This window comes from Nyctibius grandis, chromosome 11 (genome assembly GCF_013368605.1).
Source record: "Nyctibius grandis isolate bNycGra1 chromosome 11, bNycGra1.pri, whole genome shotgun sequence".
NCBI classification, from domain to species: domain Eukaryota; kingdom Metazoa; phylum Chordata; class Aves; order Nyctibiiformes; family Nyctibiidae; genus Nyctibius; species Nyctibius grandis.
In genome coordinates, this window is record NC_090668.1 from 2,473,164 (window position 1) to 2,492,279 (window position 19,116).

Consider the following 19,116-nt stretch of genomic DNA (forward strand, 5'->3'; position numbering starts at 1 on the left):
AAAATCAGGAGGTTTCTCATTGATATGTTGCAAGAGCTCATGGACATGCTTCCAGTCCCGTCTTCTCAGGAAAGCCTCTGTGTGAGCGAAGGACATCTGCATCCCAGGGATGGTTGTAAATGGCAGCAGCAAAACTTCCAGTTTGTGACACACTTGTAGCATGGAGTGAGTGCTCCTGTGTGTGTGTGTACAAACAACTGGGCAGTGAAAAGAAATGGGAGACAGGTGAGTAGGGCTCAACAGCAATGAGGCATCGGGTGGCAACCTCCACACCCAGCAAATGGCTGTAATAACAACTCTCCGCAGTGCCTCGGAGTGCTTTGTAAAGGGCAACAAACTCCACCGAGCGCTAACTTCTGCAAGGGGGACATGGAAGGAACCAGCCCAGGGTAGGATCCCAGTGTCCTCGTTGCTGTTGCTGCACTGGTGGTTTTGATTTAATGGCATTTTCCCCCAGCATCAGAAAACTGTCAGCCACGGGGAGACCTGGGCAACAGAAGGTGGGTTGGGCCATCACAGTGCATCTCCCCTGGAGATGAGTCAACTTTAGTCCCCCAGCAAAAACGAAGGGAGAGAGGGGGGGAGAGGTGAAACTCTCATCTGAACAAGCACAGTCTCTAAAACAGGTGCCAGAGTTTTCCCCAGCTCCTCTCTTGGCCCAGGGGGAGGTTTGGCTACACCTTCTCAGACATCCCCCTCGGCAGGGTCTGTGGGGAGTGAAGCTCCACTGACTGCCGCCGACGGACCTCGCGTTCTGCCCAGTCCTCCTCCGGCTCAAAGCCTTTGAAGATGGCGAGTCTCTCCGAGAAGGTTTTGGCTTGTGGGAAGAGGATGTAATTGTAGATGATGGAGGCTGCTGCTGCCCCAACCAGGGGGCCCACCCAGAAGACCTGGGGGAAGGGAAAAGGGATGAACTGTGTGAGCAAAAACCAGCCTGAGCTTGGAGAATGGAGAGTAACCAGGGACTCTGAAGAGCGTTGCAGGGGGCTTATATTCCTTCCTAGCCTGTGTGCATTGGGAGCAAAACGCAGAAGCCAGCTCTGCTTTGGCCATCACTGTTGACCTGAACTCCCATCCATTGCTGTTGTGCCTGAATTATACCTAACCACCCTCTTCTGTTTTTCCTCCTCTGTTGAGAGCTGCATGATCTTCATTAATGATAGCCCCATCATGAGCATGCTTAATGATTTGGGTTCCTCTGGACAAGTGTCTTCCTACTCATTTACACATTGCTATAGAAAGGAGGAGGCTACCAGCCTGGGCTGGACATCTGAGAACACCAACCTGAACCACCACAGCTCTGGCTCCGAACATTTGTAGATGGAAATGCCTGGGAGTGTTCCCAAAGGAACTCATGGAAAATGTGTGCACAGATCCAACTGGAACCAGGAAAGGTCCCCAGGACTGGCAAGAAGAGCTCCCCTGTCTATTGGTTTTGCTTCTTTTGCTAAGTCATGGTCAACAAACTACACACCCTCTTTGTGTTGCAACGCACCCTGCTTAGATCAGCTAATTAAGCACCCAGCAGCCCCACCTCTTTTTTGCTAATCTCTACATCTCTCCTCCAGCATGGAAATGCCAGGAATCTGGCTGGCTCTGTGGGTTTCTAGGAATACCGGTAATTTGGGGGGGCGCCTCCCACCAAAACCACACATAGACCTGACTTCTTACCCAGTGGTCACTGAAGTCTCCGACTATCACAGCAGGGGCGAAAGATCTGGCTGGATTCATGGAGCAGCCGGTGTAACGGATCTGCCGAGAAACACCACACGTTGTTAGCATTAGGCCCTTTTTTTAGCATGTTTTAAAAAATCCTGGTGTGTTATTAGCACGATTCGTTCCCTGAGCTGATCTTTCACCCTCCAGCATGCCTGTTCCAGGAAAAGGGATGCTAGCAGCTTCTAGCACCTGGGTCAACGTGGGTGAGTTGTCTGTATTTGCGCATTTTCTGTGCGAGCACGTGTCCTGCGCATGGTGCAACTCAGCTGCAGGCTGGGTGACATGACCTGCAGCGTGACCAGGACTGCAGGGACAAGTTCCTTGCTGTGCCTATTCCTGGAGCAAATTGCTACTCCTTGCCACTGAGGAGAGGAGAAGATAGTCCCACAGACCCATGGGCTTGCAGATCATTAAGGATGGAAAAATGTGGTGTAAATGTTGCTGTTTTAATGCATGCACTGAGAAGCTGGGAGTGTTGGGGGCTCCTTTGGTCTGTCATCCAGGAGGGATTTCCCTGGGTGTCCATCCCAAATACTTCCCAGTCTTATCATGGTCTTGAGTGCCTCAGTTGCTGACACGTTCACCCCAAGACAGACCCCACTGATCCCTGGGAGCTCCCTATGGGACTTAAGGAGCAGCAGAGCCCAGCAAGTTAATATTTTTCATGCCCAGTAAAAGCTGAGCTCAGGCTATGGCTCTGTTATGGCTTTGGTGGGATATTTCTCTTCTGCCTTCAGGAAAACCATGGGCACCACATGAGTTACAGATCCCCCATCCACCCCGGAGCACTCAGCCAAGCAGGCTTTGGGCACAAAGGCAAAGACAACCTAAAAAACGCTGTGTTTTACCCCATTCTACCCACCCCGAGGAGATGGCCCACGGCAACAGAAAGGCCAATGGACAGGGCAGGAGAGCCCAGGTTGTCCTCCCGGCGTTCGTCAGTAGAAGCGAAGATGCACAGGACCAGCTGGAAGGTGAGGAAGAGCTCGACGGTCACCGCCTGCCCTGTCGTTGTCTCATTGTGCAGCTGGAAGGGGAGGAAAAAAAATTGTGTCTCAGGGATGGGGAGTGAGTTGGAAATGTGGAAGGGGAAACCCAAATCAAGGAGAACCAAAAAGGACATAGGAAATAGGTGAGATTTTTGGCACCAATATGAAGAGAAGGAAAAATTTCCCAGGTAAAAGGAAAAGTGGGTCAATGGGTAATATTTGATTGACATGGCAGGAAATGTTTTAGTTGCATTTCTTTGGGCATTTTTTTTTTCCACTCTTCTTTTCCCCCCAGGGTTATTTTTTCTTTTCCTCGTACTTAAAATGCAAAATGCCTTTTGGAAAAGTTTACAAATTGCATTTTGAAAATGTCAAAAATAAATGTTTTAGTATTAAAAAAAAAAAAAATCCCTTCCCCCTTCACACACTTTTTTGACTGAAAGAATTTATCAGATTTGACCTGAGGCTGTGCCTGGTTGCACCCCCTCTCCTCCATCTCTGCTTTCTGGCACTTTCTTTCTTCTTGGAGGTTTTTCATCCAGATCTGGATGGATCTGGAGGCGCTGCCAGCCAGATCTGCAGCTGGCAGTCCCACTTGCCTACAGTCTCCCATCGCTGTTTCTTCCCTCAGCCCCTCCTGGCACATCCCTGCCCTTTATTTCCCCCTGTCAATCCTGCTTTGGACACCGTGCATCCTCCCAAATGCTGATCCCCAGATCACTTCGCTCAGTGACGCCACGAAGGCAGCAATTACCATCCTGGCTGAGATCCAGAGTCGGATCTTGCTCGCTCTCCTCTCTCCAATATTCCCCTTTCTTTTTTTAAGGGTAATTTGTGCACGCAGCTACAAGATGAACAGCCCAAGGGGGAAAAAAAAAACACAAAATCCCTCTTTTAGGTGGTTTAAGCTGTAAAACAACAGAGCTGGGCGTTTTGAAAGTCTCTCTTAAAACTCCTCCTTGCTTTGTTGGGTTTATTAAACCTCAGCTATTATCAGTCTAAATAGTCTTGTTCAGATTAATCCGCAATCCCTTTTTCAACCCTCTTAATCTCTTTGGCAGCAAAGCTGGCTCCTGGCAATGCCTCCCTGCTGTAAGAAAGGGGATTTCTGCGCACCGCTTCCTAAAACACGTCTCGTCCCTCGCCACTCAGCTTGGTTCTGGGTGATGCTGGTCCCAGCATGGGCATCTCTACAGGAGATACAGCTGCCTGTATCTGTTTGAAGATGAGTGGTGGGGCCTGGAGAAAAGAGAGGGGATAGTGAATCCTGTGACTTCTAATTTTTTTTCCCCTTTTTTTAATATGTACATGGGTGGGAAAGGGATGTTGGAGGTTGGGATGCCACTGGGAAGTCCCCTCATGGCTTCCTAAGGTTCCCCAGTTTTCTTTTTTCCCTGCATGTCTGAAACCAGGCTGGGATCCTTGCGATGCTTCTGGCACTGCGTGGTGGCACTGCCCAGGCACCCGTGTGTGTTGGGCACTGGGACGAAGCAGTAGGATCTGCTGTGGCCATCCACTCACAATGAGAAGCAACTTAACGTGCAGTGACGTCTAATGAAAAGCTGGGATTTAGACCCAAACTGCCTGTAAATAGTGGCACAGCGTAACACGGAGGGGAGAAAAGGCTGCCCATACCCACACCAACACTGGCAATTGGGACAAGCTTGGGGCAAGAGGAATGGAGAGGTGATGCTTTTGGTCGTGCCCTTCCCTAAACACCTGTCTCTCCTCCGAATCCAGCTCCTCCACCATACAGCCCTAGGTAAAACTGAGATGATGGTGGCTTTGTCTTCTAAGTCTATGTGGCCAGCTGGATCATACCTCTGTTTTTAGTCCTAAAAAGCAGAGGAGGCAGCCTGGACTCCTGCCTTCGTCCCTGCTCCTGGAAGGACCCTTGGTGCAGCAAGATCATGGTGCTGGGCTGCAGCTGACAGTGGCTTCCTACCCAACACTAAATAAAGGGCAGGGGGGGTGGGTCTTTGCTGGCCACAAAACCCCTCTTCACATCCCTCAGCCTTCCCAAAAGCTGTGCCCAATCTTCCCTGCTCCCTTCCAAGCCCATCCGTGGGTTGAAGTCTTACCTTGTTGATGGCCAAACCTTCTCGGGAGTCTGCAGGGGTGATCTCATGTAAGATGGCAGCCCCCACAACACCCCCCAGGAGCTGGGCCACCACATAGAAGACCGCGCGAAGGAAGGAGACTTGGGAGCCGATGAGGCAAGCCACCGTCACTGCCGGGTTGATGTGGGCTCCACTGATGTGCCCCAGGGCTTGGACCAGCGTGCCGATGGCCAAGCCAAAAGCCAGCGCGATTTGAAGGATGCTCGGGGAGGAAGCTGAGGGCCAGTTCAGAGCAGAGCCCAAGCCAAAGAGGATGAAGACCAAAGTCGCCAGAAATTCTGCAAAGACAGCCCGGGTGAAGGCTACGGATCGCAGTTCCCACATCATGGAGTGGCGGCGGCTGGAGGCTGCAAGGACTGACCCTGCCCGTGGTGTCTTCAGGCAATTGCTACTGCAGCTGCTGTGTCCATAGAGGATGACAGGGTGACAACATATATATATATATATGGATGGGGGGGCGGTGAAGGAGCACCCACTGAAGGAGGTGGGATTGTGGTCCTAGGAAACCTGATGCTTTTTTTCATTTGTGTTCCAGCTGAGAGAACATCAGACCCTGCCCCCTCTATTAAAGCTGGGGAATGCAACATTCACCACCCTTGGGAGGTCATAAATCAGCCTCAAGCAACGCCATGAAACACTGTTCCCTTTCTCCTGCGCTTTCTTACTAGTGGTCCTATCCCCAGAGGTGCTTGTTGCTCCTCTCTTCTCCGAGCTCTACCACATGCAGGATGGAGAGGAGAGCCAGCAAGGGAGGGTTCTGTAGAGCTAGAGATGGAGCTGAGGTGGGGTTGTGTTGAAAAACAGGATGAGGGCTGTGCTTAAATAACCAGGCAAAACGGGATGCAAAAGAGTCTCTCAGAGGCACAAAACTTCAAGTGACTCTTCCGGTTTCGGCTGGGATTGAGCTAATTTTCTTCTTAGTAGCTAGAATAGTGCTGGTTTGGATTTAGGATGGGATTTGGTATGAGAAGGATGATGATAATATACTGATGTTTTAGTTGTTGCTAGGAAATCAAGGACTTTTCAACTCCCCATGCTTTGCTAGCGTGCAGGTGCACACGAAGCTGGGAGGGAGCATAGCCAGAGCAATGGATCCAAATCGGCCAATGGAATATTCCAGATGATGCAATGTCATGCTCAGTGTAGAGCATGGGTTGGCCGGGAAGCATCCACTCCCTTCTGGGATTGTGGTTTTGGGATTTCTCTGGGATCACTAGCCAGGGACGGGCTGGGCACTGGTCAGCAAATGGTGAGCAGTTGCACTGTGCATCACTTGTTTGTATATTCTATAATAATTATTATTATAATTATTTTATTTCAAATATTAAATTGTTTTTATCGCAACCCACAAGACTCTCTACTTTTACCTTTCCAATTCTCTGCCCATTCCCTGGGGGACTGGGGGAGCGTGAGCAAGTGGCTGCATGGTATTTAGCTGCCTGCCAGGTTAAAACCATGACGGTGACTTAATACAACTAAGTTCCTGAGAGTACCAGAATTTACAGCCTGGGCCCAGATTTCCTACCCAGAAAAATGGGAACCAGCCCCAAGAAATGACTGTCAAGAAAGAAATTCTAGTGTGAAAAAATGACATACACAGCTGGAGTACCGGCTGTGCTTCAATTAAGGGGATTTTGGCCAACTTAGCACTTCAGAAATGTCTTTTTACTTCTTGGAGTTAACCCCCAAAAAAGGAATGATATTTTCTTCTCTGGAGCATGGTTCTTCACATCAAATCATCCATTAATTGCCCAACAAGTCAATTTTCCTTTTTCTTCCATTGCTTAGGGCACATTTGCCCGTTCCTGGGTGATGTCTGTAAAGACTTTTGCTCCCTATGTCACTGGGGTTGGTGGGTTTGCTGCAAAGATGGCACTTGTTTCTTTTTTTCCCCCCTTGTTAGCAGACTCTGTAGTTATTCTAAAGCACAGCGAGCTGGAAGGGGCACTCCCCCAGGGTAAAGCTGGAGTTGAAAAGACCATTTTATTTTAGAGGGATGCAGAGCACCAGAACTGAGAGTCCATTTTTTGGCTCTGACAAAGGCTGCTGCTGTATGATAAACCAAAGATTTTTCCCTTCCAGAGGAACTGTACAAGTGCCATGGAACTGATGTGAAAGATTGACGCAAAATATTCCATGTTGCTCAAATTATGTCATAGAATATCTCAAGCTGGAAGGGATCCATAAGGACATGTGAAGGCCTGTTCTTTCCTCCACAAAAGGTGAGTAACAATACTTGTCAGTTGGACTAGATGGTCGTTGTAGGTCCCTTCCAAATTAACTATTCTGCCTCTCCTCTCTCCTTCCTCTCTCCTTCCTCTCTCCTTCCTCTCTCCTTCCTCTCTCCTTCCTCTCTCCTTCCTCTCTCCTCCTCTCTTCTCCTCTCTTCTCCTCTCTTCTCCTCTCTTCTCCTCTCTTCTCCTCTCTTCTCCTCTCTTCTCCTCTCTTCTCCTCTCTTCTCCTCTCTTCTCCTCTCTTCTCTTCTTTCTCCCTCTTTAAAAAAGACACTTATGGGGACATTACTCTTAACAAGGGAGAGACTGTGGGGAGAACAAGTCCAGTCTGTGGGTGAGTCCGGAGCCTGGAAGACTTGTATTCAACTTTTTCCTTTGAAAATCCTTCTCTTGGACTTCCTCAGGGACTTTGGCCCATCACGGCACCGCTCTAGGCTCTGATTTTCCAACAGTGAAGCCAATCTCACAAAACAGGTTGTGAGGCTAAATATATTTGGGGTGCTGATGAGCCACGAAACACGGTCACATCCAGTCTGTAGGCTCTTGCTCCTGCCTACCTGGTACAGATTTGCGAGTTTAGCATTACTCAAGAACTAGTTATGGCAGAGACTGATTATTAGGCCGTTATTAGTGCAGGGAATGTCAGAGAACTAATAGGGGCAATTAACTGGAGCTGATACCCTATTCGACGGCGAGCAAGTTGTGATGTATCAGTGCTTAATGAAGAATAATTAAAAAGAAAGAGAAGTAAGCAGGATTAGCTCTGAGCAACTTAAAAATATAACACAGCCTCATGGTCCTCACTTCTATCCAGCAATGTGCAAGTTCATTGCAGCTCTTGTTTATGCCGTACTTTGAGATCATTGAATCATAGAATGCTTTGGGTTGGAAGGGACCTTAAAGCCCATCCAGTTCCAACCCCCCCTGCCACAGGCAGGGACACCTTCCACCAGACCAGGTTGCTCCAAGCCCCATCCAACCTGCCCTTGAACAATGCCAGGGAGGGGGCAGCCACAGCTTCTCTGGGCAACCTGGGCCAGGGTCTCACCACCCGCACAGCAAACAATTTCTTCCCAATATCTCATCTCAATCTCCCCTCTTTCAGTTTAAAACCGTTCCCCTCGTCCCATCACTCCATGCCCTTGTCAAAAGTCCCTCTCCAGGTTTCCTGTAGCCCCTTCAGGTGCTGGAAGGTGCTAGAAGGTCTCCCCGGAGCCTTCTCTTCTCCAGGCTGAGCAGCCCCAACTCTCTCAGCCTGTCTCCAGAGCAGAGGGGCTCCAGCCCTCTGAGCATCTTCGTGGACTCCTCTGGACTCGCTCCAACAGCTCCACGTCCTTCTTCTGCTGTTGGGGGCCCCAGAGCTGGACGCAGCACTGCCGGAGGGGTGTCTCACCAGAGCAGAGTAGAGAGAGAGGTTTGTGCTATGGATGGTGGGTTTCTGCTATATACCATCATGAAAAGATTGGTGTTGCATCGTGAGCCGTCTTGCTGAAAGGGAGCTCTGCTAACATGGTCTTCGCTGCGGGGCTGAGCAAACTATTGCTGTGAGATGCTGCTTTCCTGCAAGAATAATAACACATCCCAGCTTTCACCCAGTGCCCTCTAGCGCTGCAGTGACTGTAATCCTTCTGGTTTTACAGAGAGGGGGTCCATGGCACGAAGCCAGACTCTGCCATTGCTAACGCCAGGCAGTGAGTCAGTGGCAGAGCGAATGTTTCCTGCTTTGCCACGGCCATGTGTCCTGCCATATGCCCAGGAAATGGAGAAATGGGAGACCAAGCAAGCTGAAGAGCTTGGAACTGGGTGGCTGAAGTTCTGCTTCTGCCTAGGAGGGTTTCCTGGAGCCTCTGGTGTTGACGGTAACGTGGCTTTACACATTACACCAAACGTGCTGCAGCTTTGGGAGCAGCAAAGAGCGTTGCAGCCCTGTAGTAAAGCCGTCTGAGATGGGAAAGTGCATTATTTTACCTTTTAATCCACAACCATTGGAGTGTAACAGCATTATCAGGCCTCCCCTGGGATCAAATGCAAATGCTCATTAAGAGTGTGTTGGCGTCTGCGGAGGGTTGATACACCGTGCTTCCTCCCGATGGCGGAAAATGGCCTGGTAATGCGTTTTTGAAGAACATTTTGCAAGCAAGGGTACTGTGCTTGCACAACAACTTGCTTCTCGAGTGACTTAGATGGCTCAGATATCTTTGCTTCCCTGGCTTTCAGGAAAGTATAAACATCTTTAAGGTATCTCCATTCCATCTAAAATACCTCCAAGCCACAGAGAAGAAAAGATTTATTGCATAAGCAACAGTGAGTTTTCCTGCTTGGATGCAATCCATCACAGGGGGTGTGTGAGCTGCCCAGACCTTGCTGGAAGCTCCGTTTTTTTTGCTCTTTTCTGTGAATAGAGAGAACCTGCAGACAGCTCCTCCTCCTCTCCAACAGCTGAACGGACAACCTGTGCCCATGCCTCACATGGCAGCAAATGCCCTTTTTATTAGACACCGGAGAATCCACAGGAGGACTAAGTCTTGGGAGAAAACTTTATACAAACCCAGCTATTATTGGTTCTGCTGTTTGTTGAAATAGATGTTTTCTTTCCGAGAAAGGAGGTGTAAAACTGAAAATGTTACCTCAGAGAGTTCTCTGGGGGAAGCCTTTAAAAGAAGCCAAAGGATAAGAAGGAAAAAATCTTAATTGTAGTATTGTGACTTATCTCCTTGTTGCTCAGTTGAGGTTTTCTGCTTGCTGTGTGGATAAATGGATGTGCTGATGCATTTGGCCCCATCCACGGCCCCCAGTGGAGCGCAGGGAATGGCAGCCATGGGCTGCCAGGACACTTGGGGACACAGAGCAGATGGGGATGAGGGCATGGACATCACAGAACGGTTGGGGTTGAAAGGGACCACTGGAGATCATCTAGTCCAACCCCTGCCAAAGCAGGGTCACCCAGAGCATGTTGCACAGGGTCGTGTCCAGGCAGGGTTTGAATATCTCCAGAGAAGGAGCCTCCCCCCCTCCCTGGGCAGCCTGTGCCAGGGTTCTGGCACCCTCCAAGTCAAGAAGTTTTTCCTCATATTCAGATGGAACTTCCCATGTTTCAGTTTGTGCCCATTGCCCCTTGTCCTGGCGCTGGGCACCACTGAGAAGAGTCTGGCCCCATCCCCTTGACACCCACCCTAAGGTATTTGTAAGCATTGATAAGATCCCCCCGAGTCTGCTCTTCTCCAGCTGAACAGCCCCAGCTCCCTCAGCCTCTCCTCGTAGCAGAGATGCTCCAGCCCTCTGACCATCTCCGTACCCCTCCACTGGACTCTTTCCAGTAGCTCCTTGTCTTTCTGGAACTGGGGGGGCCCAGACCTGCACACAGTTACTCCAGGTGTGGCCTCACTAGGGCAGTGTAGAGGGGCAGGAGAACCTCCCTCGACCTGCTGGTCACACTCTCCCTAATGTTTGCTTTGGGACATGTTTGCTTTGGGATCAACAGGGGCAGAAACACCTCAGCTAGCTTTTCACCTGGGAATCAGAGCACCTGCAGCGTTAGTTTGGCCTTTCCACTCTGAATGTCCTGACCCTCATGGGCATTACCCAGACATGTGGGTCTACGGGTGTGGGTCCTGCTGGCAGGGAAAGGACCAAAGACAGGTCCCTCACCTTCCTCTAGGCTGTTTGTTAACCATTGGGCTCCTGATGCCCATTGCAGGATGGGGCGTACAGAGGTGCCTGCTCGCAGTGAGCTGCAAAGCATCGAGGGAGGGGATCAAGACCCCTTTTAGCTGTAGGCTGATTTGTGATGGGACGCAGCAGCACAGTTCTTGCTGCAATGCAAACAGAGGCGTGTTTTTAATTGCATTTCATAAATGTACCAGGCAAGTCTTACCTCTCTCCCACTCCTGGTTGGAGAAGAGAGCAGAAGATAAAGTCTGTATTCCCCAAAGCGAGGTGACCATCAGGAAAAATTATATTCTCCCATTGTCATATTACATCGAAAGGACATTCACCCAGGGGAGCAAAATGGAAAAAAATCAACACCTTTTCCGGCATTTCAGGCCAAATCCTAAATCCCTATTCATGCAAAACTTCTGCTGGCTCTTGTAGTGTTTATTGTTCTTGTTTTAATTGAAGCAGAAGGATTAATGCAGCCCTGATTTCCTTCACTGACTTCAATGAATTAAGCTTGAGCGTGGGCCAGGAACTGGGCCTGGTGTTAGGAGAAGGCTTCATTTTGGTTTTTTATCCCATCTCAAGGACTTGTAGGTTCAGTCTCGAATGTTTGCCTAGGGTCTTAGTCAAGGTAGATAGTGAGACTCTGGCATCGGTGGAGCTGGGCTATGGATCACATCAGGATCAGTACATGTTTCTGGTGGCTGTATAAAACCCTGACATATGTGAAGACCACGAAGTCTTCCACCCCAGCATGATCTGATCTCTGTACAGCACCTAGGCAGGGATTTAATTCTTTCCTCCTGTGATTTGCAGGAAAATACAATTTTTCTTTTGCTAACAACATATTAATGAGACCCAGAATGTCCAGAAACAGGGAGAGGGAGAAATTGTGGTTTCTGCCTCTGCAGAGGGACTTAACAGACAAGACATGGCCAATCCCAACATACTACAAGGTCAGAGACAGGGCTGAGTTAGGTGATGACCTCCCTTTAATCATGCCTTAAGGGGTGAAGACAGGAGAGCGTTATTCCCCTGTTTGAATGCTAAAGTTCAAGGCCAGGGCATGGCATATTTTGCATAAACATTTACAGGAAAACAATTAATGTTTTTTCCCTTGAATCCATGAAGCAAAGCCAGACACCAGGATATCCATATAGCCAGCAGATTTTGAAGTGAGATAGACACCATGGTCTTACCAGATCTTGTAAGCTCTTTGCTACTTACCCAAGCATGAATATTACATTAGTTAAAATAAATCATATTGCAACATCATCCGCAGGTGACAGAGCTGAGCAGGAGACCTCAGCTTCACACTTCACTGGATATCCAGTATGGTTTGCGAAACAAATGACTTCTAATGAACCAAACTTCCAGTGGGTGTAAATTGGGGACGTGGCTTTGACATCAGTGCAGCGACATTGACTGAGAGCATCCAGTGTCTAGCCTTTTCACTGTTTTCCTGATTTTGATGTAAATCAGAAGTAATCAAGCTGAAGTCCATGAAGGAGAAGTGAATGAGCTCAATTCAGATGTCTTTTTCTAGGTAATTCTCCTGGATTAAAAAAAAAAAGACAAACCTAGGTTAGATACTGCCAGGAATTGGTCCTGCTGGTGGCTCTAGAAGTGATGTCCCCTGTTCCCTCCTGTCCTATCTTCTGCAGCCCTGTCGATCTGTGATGCCCGTCACCGTAAGGGACTGCAGAGCTAGGGCTGTTGCAATACGTGTGTTATCTCACCATCAATGTTGTGGGTACCAAGTTGTGTACTGACTGTTCACCTGTGCTGCAGGACTTTTTTGGCTGCTGTGTCTTGATCTTTGCTCAAAGGGAAGCAGGAGTGTGTCTGGCAACTTCACCATGAGAAGAGGCTGTTATCTCAGCATCTTTCCTGGGGAGCTGCTGGTACGTGTGGTGAGGAGGTGTGTGAACGGTGCACGGATGAAAGCAGGTTATTGTGAAGATCCCTCTAACAACCAGTTGGGATCGATGGAGAAAGAAAAAGGTGCTTGGCTTCTGAAAACAGCATCTTTCATCTGAGACCAAGGTCAGTGCCATGGTCCTTGTTGAACACCCGGATAAAGGGAGTAGTGCAAGAAACTTTGTGGACCATAGAGGGAAAAGAAGGATCACTTCCAGGCTCCAGTGGCAGCAATCACAGACAGAAAGCCAGACAAGATGTCAGATTACTAGGTTAACAGTTGGACTTGATAATCTTAAAGGTCCTTCCCAACCTAAATGATTCTATGATTAAACTGAACAGTCATTTTAAAATCAACTATTGAGTATGAAGCTGCTTCTGCCTCTGCTTTGGTGGAGCGTGGGCTGGGTATGGAGCCAGGCTCTGGCAGCCCCAGGAAGCTGGTGGCTGCAACTGCTCTTCAACTCAGAGTCTCAGCATGACCCTAAAAATGTGAAGCTAAGCATGTGCAATCTCACTGGCAACCCAGAGCCATTGTGTGGTCATGAAGTGGTGCTGCCTGTCCCATAACTCTCAGAGTTACTGAACACTCCCAGCCACGGCGGGTTTGTCCTCCACCCTGGGGTTTCCGATGCTTAGTGCCCAAAGGCCTGTGGGGTTTGTGCAGAACCAGTTGAACGATCAACAAAAGGTTGGGTTCCCACCCTGGATGGGCTCCAGGGAAAAGTAGTGCAGCAGGTGAACAGGATGGTTGGCCCAGAGCCGTGAGGGCAAGAACGGTTGTGTGGGAAAATGACTTTGCCCAAGGGCAATGGGCATCCACCACCTTCCTTCTGCCTGAAATTATTCTTACAGGGGCTTGGACATTGGCTTGGAAACCACTACTCTGTTCTGGGACAGCATCAGGAACAAGGTTAGGATCTTGGTGTGAGTTCCCAGAAGGTCCTCTCCCCTGAGCTGCTAGCTGAGAGCTGCTTTGGTGATGATCATTGGTCAAACAAAACCATTATGCTCTTCATGTTTTCCACATTGCTTCAGGAAGTTCCTCCCACCCCAGATGGAGATTTATGTTGAATCTGGGAAGGTGGGACAAGCAGGGAAAGGAACAAAACAATTCAACAGATTGGATACCACCCATGAAAAGACCTCAACGGCCTTCACAGTTGGCCACTGGCCCTTTCCACCATGCTGGATTCTGCAGAGGTCTCCTTTGGTCCGTGTGATCAACATACACCGGGAAAGGACTAGGACAGACTCCAAAACTGCTCCAAAAACTTGTACTTTTGCATAAGACGTGTAGATAGGAGAAGATGCAACCTATTTCTTTAAAATTTTAAAGGGTTTCTCCCCTCCTTCTATCCTTTTTTATCTCTCTGTCTGTCTATCACCTTTCATCCTCTTTTCTCAAGTGCCTCTCTCTCTCTCTGCTTTATGGTGCTACCCAGACACCAACTTCCACGCCAAGGCTGCAACAGTAATGGAACCACAAAGCTGGTTTCATAAAGCCTCTGGCTCTTTTCCACTTCTGAGAATAAAGGTTCAGGGTGGGATATTTTTGTTTGTGGTTAGTTACTTGATTTCTGTGTGGGTTTTTGGGCGCGGCACAGGGTTTGGGTTGTCAGCAGTGTGAATTGCCATCCTACTTTGGTCGAAAGACTTTTTGAGGACTTTTGTGTTTTGTTTTTTTTTTTTTTAAATCTGGGCTATTGCACTGATTTCCTTCTACACTTATGCCTGTGTTGATGGGATCTGGCCCTGGGGTGTCAGTGCGATTTGCTTTGCTTCCTTGAATTGTATAAAGTGGAGAGGAGCATGGGCAACTCCTCCAAGACCTTGCCAGCGAAGTCCAGCATGTTGAAAGCATTGCTCTTGCCTGGGTGGGGACTAAACTGCCCGGGGAGCTCTGCGTTTCCTTTTGCTGGTCTGATGGAGTTTGTAAATTTGCTGCAGTGTGAATCCAAGAGGGGCCAGGTCTCACTGGGCAGGGGGTGGCATTGTCATACACCAGAAACTGAAAATCTCAAAAAGCACACGCCAAGACTGCAAATCTTCTACCTTAGGTTACTGTTGAACGTAGGAGCTCTGATCTCAGATGAGGACAGCCTGGTGCAAGACTGTACAGACCCAGATAGTGCATGTGAGGTCACTCATGGTATAACAGTGGGAGAGAACTCTGGGGCCCCCAACATCAGAAGGACATGGAGCTGTTGGAGCGAGTCCAGAGGAGGCCACGAAGGTGATCAGAGGGCTGGAGCACCTCTCCTCTGAAGACAGCCTGAGAGAGTTGGGGTTGTTGAGCCTGGGAAAGAAAAGGCTCTGGGGAGACCTTCTAGCACCTTCCAGCACCTGAAGGGGCTACAGGAAACCTGGAGAGGGGCTTTTGACAAGGGCATGGAGTGATGGGACGAGGGGGAATGGTTTTAAACTGCAAGAGGGGAGATTGAGATGAGATATTGGGAAGAAATTGTTTGCTGTGAGGGTGGTGGGACCCTGGCCCAAGTTGCCCAGAGAAGCTGTGGCTGCCCCCTCCCTGGCAGTGTTCAAGGCCAGGTTGGATGGGGCTTGGAGCAACCTGGTCTGGTGGAAGGTGTCCTTGCCCGTGGCAGGGGGTTGGAAGGAGATGGTCTTTAAGGTCCCTTCCAACCCAAACCAGTCTGTGACTCTATTCTATGAGATATCTGCAGACAAATGGGTGAGTTTGAGGAAATTAAGTTACTTTCAGCAAGGTGGGAATCAATCTCCTGATCTAGCAGCCATGTGTGCAGGGATGTTATGGGAAAGATGTGTGAGAAGAAGGAAGCGGCTCGCTGTGAACTCTGGAGCTACGTGAAGGAGGAAACGCAAAGGTGTTTGCTTACTCGGGGACGTAGGCAAGGTGTTTGCTTGCTCAGGGACGTAGGCAAGGAAGGCAGATGTCGTGGGCTTGGAGGACAGGGGACACATTACAAGATGTCATAAGGCCAGATGGGAAACACCCTCACTTCTAACTTTGAGCTTCCAGGGCAAAGACAGAGGGTCCTTCCAGGATAGCACTAAAAAAACCTGGATTTTAGGCCAGTTTCAGTGCTGGAAATTTGAGCTGTGAAATGCAGCAAAGCTCTTTCCTCCATTTCTTCTCCCTGCTGATTGCCTGGGTCCTGGGCATCACGGTGCTACATGGTCAAGGCCATGGGTCACTCGTTGTATGGGCTCATACGGATTTTAAAAATTCCTATGCACATCCCTGGTTTGTGTTATATAAAGTTCCTTCACAACAGTCTAAAGAAGAAACTGCACAGTGGCATGAAGCTGTCACTCCAAGTGTCACCCAAACCTGTTCTGTTCCCCCACTCCCAGCGAGACAAGTTTGCATACTTGTGCAATTCCTTTCATTTAACAGCTTCGAATGCGCATGATGGTGGTAAGAACATGTTCTTCTGGCAGCGATGAGTGAAATGCACTCCTGAGCAGCCGAACAATTTAATCCCAGGGAGTGCCTCATCTTTATGTTTATCTATTTGTTTGGTTGGTGTATGTCCGTGTGTGGTGTTGTTACTCTCTGACGTGGCTTGTGGGTATCACGGATTTTGCTTCTGTTTATTTTTTAACCTCACCACTGGGACCTGTTCCCTGCCATTCACTGAAATCACACACCAGAGCTCTGGGGGAGTTTTAAAAAAAACAACAAAACAGGGCAAAGTTTCTCAAAGCACCCAAATCCTGACACTGTCTTAGCCCCCCAGCATGGGCAAACAACAGCAAGCAACCAGGAAGCTTACTCAGATAATGGTCCCCAGCTGACCTGCAGCTACTACCCACCACTGGGGTTTGAGCCCTCTCTAATTAAAATGCCCCTCAGAGGGCTTAAATTAATTTAACCCAGCAGCTGGGGTGACCATGATCAGGTGTGACAGCTCAGCTGGGCACAGTTTGCAGGATTTTCTTCCAGGCAATGGAAAATTGATGGTATAAAGGGGGTGATGGAGGTTGGGTTTCTTTTTTTAGCTCAGGCACCAGTGTTGGCTATCAAGGCCTGAGCTAGAGCCTGATGCTTACTGCAGAAACCAGCCAGGAAAACATCCCACCCCAAAGAGTTTTGGCTTGTTCAGCTCCTTATATTGCATGTTAAGGGGAAGTTATCTCTGCTTCTCAAGAACAGCTTGGGAAGGATGGTGAGCTACCTCAGCTGAAGGACTCTGCACAAGACCAAGAGGGTATGAGCTGGTCAGGAAGGGAGATATTGGCTTTTGGGAGCAGGTTTCCACCTCTCATGGAGGCTCTGGGGCTCATAGGTACTGCAGAGCTCCCTGCTACCCTGTGCCTGGGATGCTGGCAGGATGGGAGATGAGGGTAGGCCTTTGCCCCTCAAGAATAAGGGCATTTTTATTTATTTTCTTCTTCCAAACCCCTTTTTGTGCATGCCTTGATGTTCACAGCTTGCCTGTCAATCTCCCTTATAGGGACCAAGCCTGGTAGCAGGATTTAGCATTAATAACCCATGGATAATTCAGCAGCCTGAAAGCCTAAGGTAAATTCCTGTTTTTTTTAATGGGTTCTTTTGAAGTCTAAGGCAGAGCGTTCACTGCCAGTGGGGGCTTTTCCCTCTTGGGGATGGGGGAACGCATATTTACAGAGGGCTCCTGGGTGTGCCATCACATATGTTGATGCACCAGATCCCTTAATTATCCCATCAGCTTTTCTTTACCTAGTTTTTGATGTGACTGAGTGTTCAGCAAAGTTGCTTTAATCCCTGTGAAATCCCCCATGGATTTTTGCAGGGTGTGGCCTTGACAGAGGGGTTTTTTGGTGTTTTTTTTTCCAAGTATTAAAGGTATGTGTGTGCAGGCAAATGGCTGCCTTATATGGCATGATGCTGAGCTGGACCAGCAGTTGGTCAGGGAGGTGGATGGGGGATGTTGAAGGGTTGCTGTGATGCTGTGTGTGAGCATCACAATCTGGAATCTGGCTCTTGCGTGTGCTTATCCTCCTAATGCATCTGTGAGACTGAGGAAAGAGAAGATCTAGAGAAAATTAGGTTCTTGGTAGGACTGTGGCACATTTAAGAGCTTCCAGCTCAAACAGGAAAGCAAGGAACCAGGCTGGGAGCAGCTTTATTGGTGGAGAAGGATCATACAATAGAATCACAGAATCGTTTCAGTTGGAAACCTTTAAGCTCATCGAATCCAACCCTTAACCCAGCACTGCCAAGGCCACCACTAACCCATGGCCCTCAGCACCGCATCTACACGGCTTTTAAATCCCCCCAGGGATGGGGACTCCACCACTGCCCTGGGCAGCCTGTTCCAATTCTTGACAGCCCTTTTGGGGAAGAAATTGTCCCTGATCTCCTATCTAAACCTCTCCTGGTGCAACTTAAGGCTGTTTCTTCTCATCCTATTGCTTGTGACCTGGGAGAAGACACCAACCCCCCTCACTACACCCTCCTTTCAGGTAGTTGTAGAGAGCGAGGAGGTCTCCCCTCAGCCTCCTTTTCTCTAGACTAAACTTCCCCAGGTCCCTCAGCCATTCCTCATCAGACTTGTTCTCAATGTAGGATGGTCCCTGCAAGGGCTGAAGGGCTGTGCTTTTCACTGCTATCAGCTGGGCAGAGTCATCCTTGCTTTCTCCATGGCAGAGATGAGACTCGCTTCAAGCCTGGCAGCCCATGAGCTGGACTCACAGCTCATTTTCCTGGCTGCAGAAAGAAATGATGATTTCTTAGAGTCCCATGAAGACATTCCCTGTTAGTGCTGGATTTGTTTTGGGGCTGGGCAGTGAGGGAAGACCGAGACACCCTCTGGGAGCTCAGGGGTGGGAATGGGCCTTGTAGACAACAGGGTGGTGGAGGGGTTTGGTTTCTCTCCCCTGCTGTTTTTTATTTAGAGGGAGGCTGTTGTGGTAGGCAGTGCCATCTGCTTTTCTTTGCTGAGGCTTTTTCCTCTTCCAGACTCAGTATTTTAACTCTTTGAAGCATCTTCAGCCTGGGATGGAGCATGTGGGGTCCTGCATTACCCCACCAAGGAGTCTGGCTTGGCCAGGGACTGCAGCTGGGATGAGTCCATCTGGGGTTTGCTAAGAAAATGGGTGTCTCCTTTCTCACCACAATGCCATGTATCACCTGGAGTTTCTGTTCCCAAGCCCTTGACCCCTTGGCTGGTCCCATGCTTGAAGGGGGTCAACAAGGCCAGCGTGGTTTCCTTGTGCGGTGTTGGAGCAGTGCGAACCCCACCTGCTGGGTTGAGTTTCTCTCCCTCACTTGGGACCTGCCCAGTTTTATGCCTCTGCTCAACCCTGGAGGAGAATGAAAGCCCTTGAGGAGCTTGTGGTTAACAGGCACTTAATTGATTCTGAATAATCCTGACAAGTTTTTGCAGTCCTTGTGGTAATCGCTTCTCTTTCCGATTGAATAGCTCGGGCTAGGTCTGTATGGATGCCAGCTGTACATTGCTTGGCTGCATTCTTTCATTTCCAGCTCATGCTTTCCTTTTAACCCTTCCA

General features: G+C 49.1%; 1 protein-coding gene across 1 annotated transcript; it reads right to left on the bottom strand.

The window, feature by feature from the left end:
- Positions 1-674: 674 nt before the first annotated feature.
- On the bottom strand, positions 675-5,155 carry AQP2 (aquaporin 2). The gene is made up of 4 exons (XM_068410116.1): positions 4,790-5,155; positions 2,582-2,746; positions 1,672-1,752; positions 675-890 (listed from the first exon to the last, which is right to left on the bottom strand). The coding sequence occupies exons 1-4, from the start codon at positions 5,153-5,155 to the stop codon at positions 675-677; spliced, it is 828 nt and encodes a 275-aa protein (XP_068266217.1).
- Positions 5,156-19,116: the final 13,961 nt, after the last annotated feature.

Coding starts and splice junctions, on each gene's coding strand:
- AQP2 (XM_068410116.1), bottom strand. CDS start 5,155: ATGATGTGGGAACTGCGATCCGTAGCCTTCACCCGGGCTGTCTTTGCA. Junction 1,753..2,581: donor CCGTGGGCCATCTCCTCGGG/GTGGGTAGAATG, acceptor GTTTCTCGGCAG/ATCCGTTACACCGGCTGCTC. Junction 891..1,671: donor GAGACTTCAGTGACCACTGG/GTAAGAAGTCAG, acceptor CCCTTCCCCCAG/GTCTTCTGGGTGGGCCCCCT.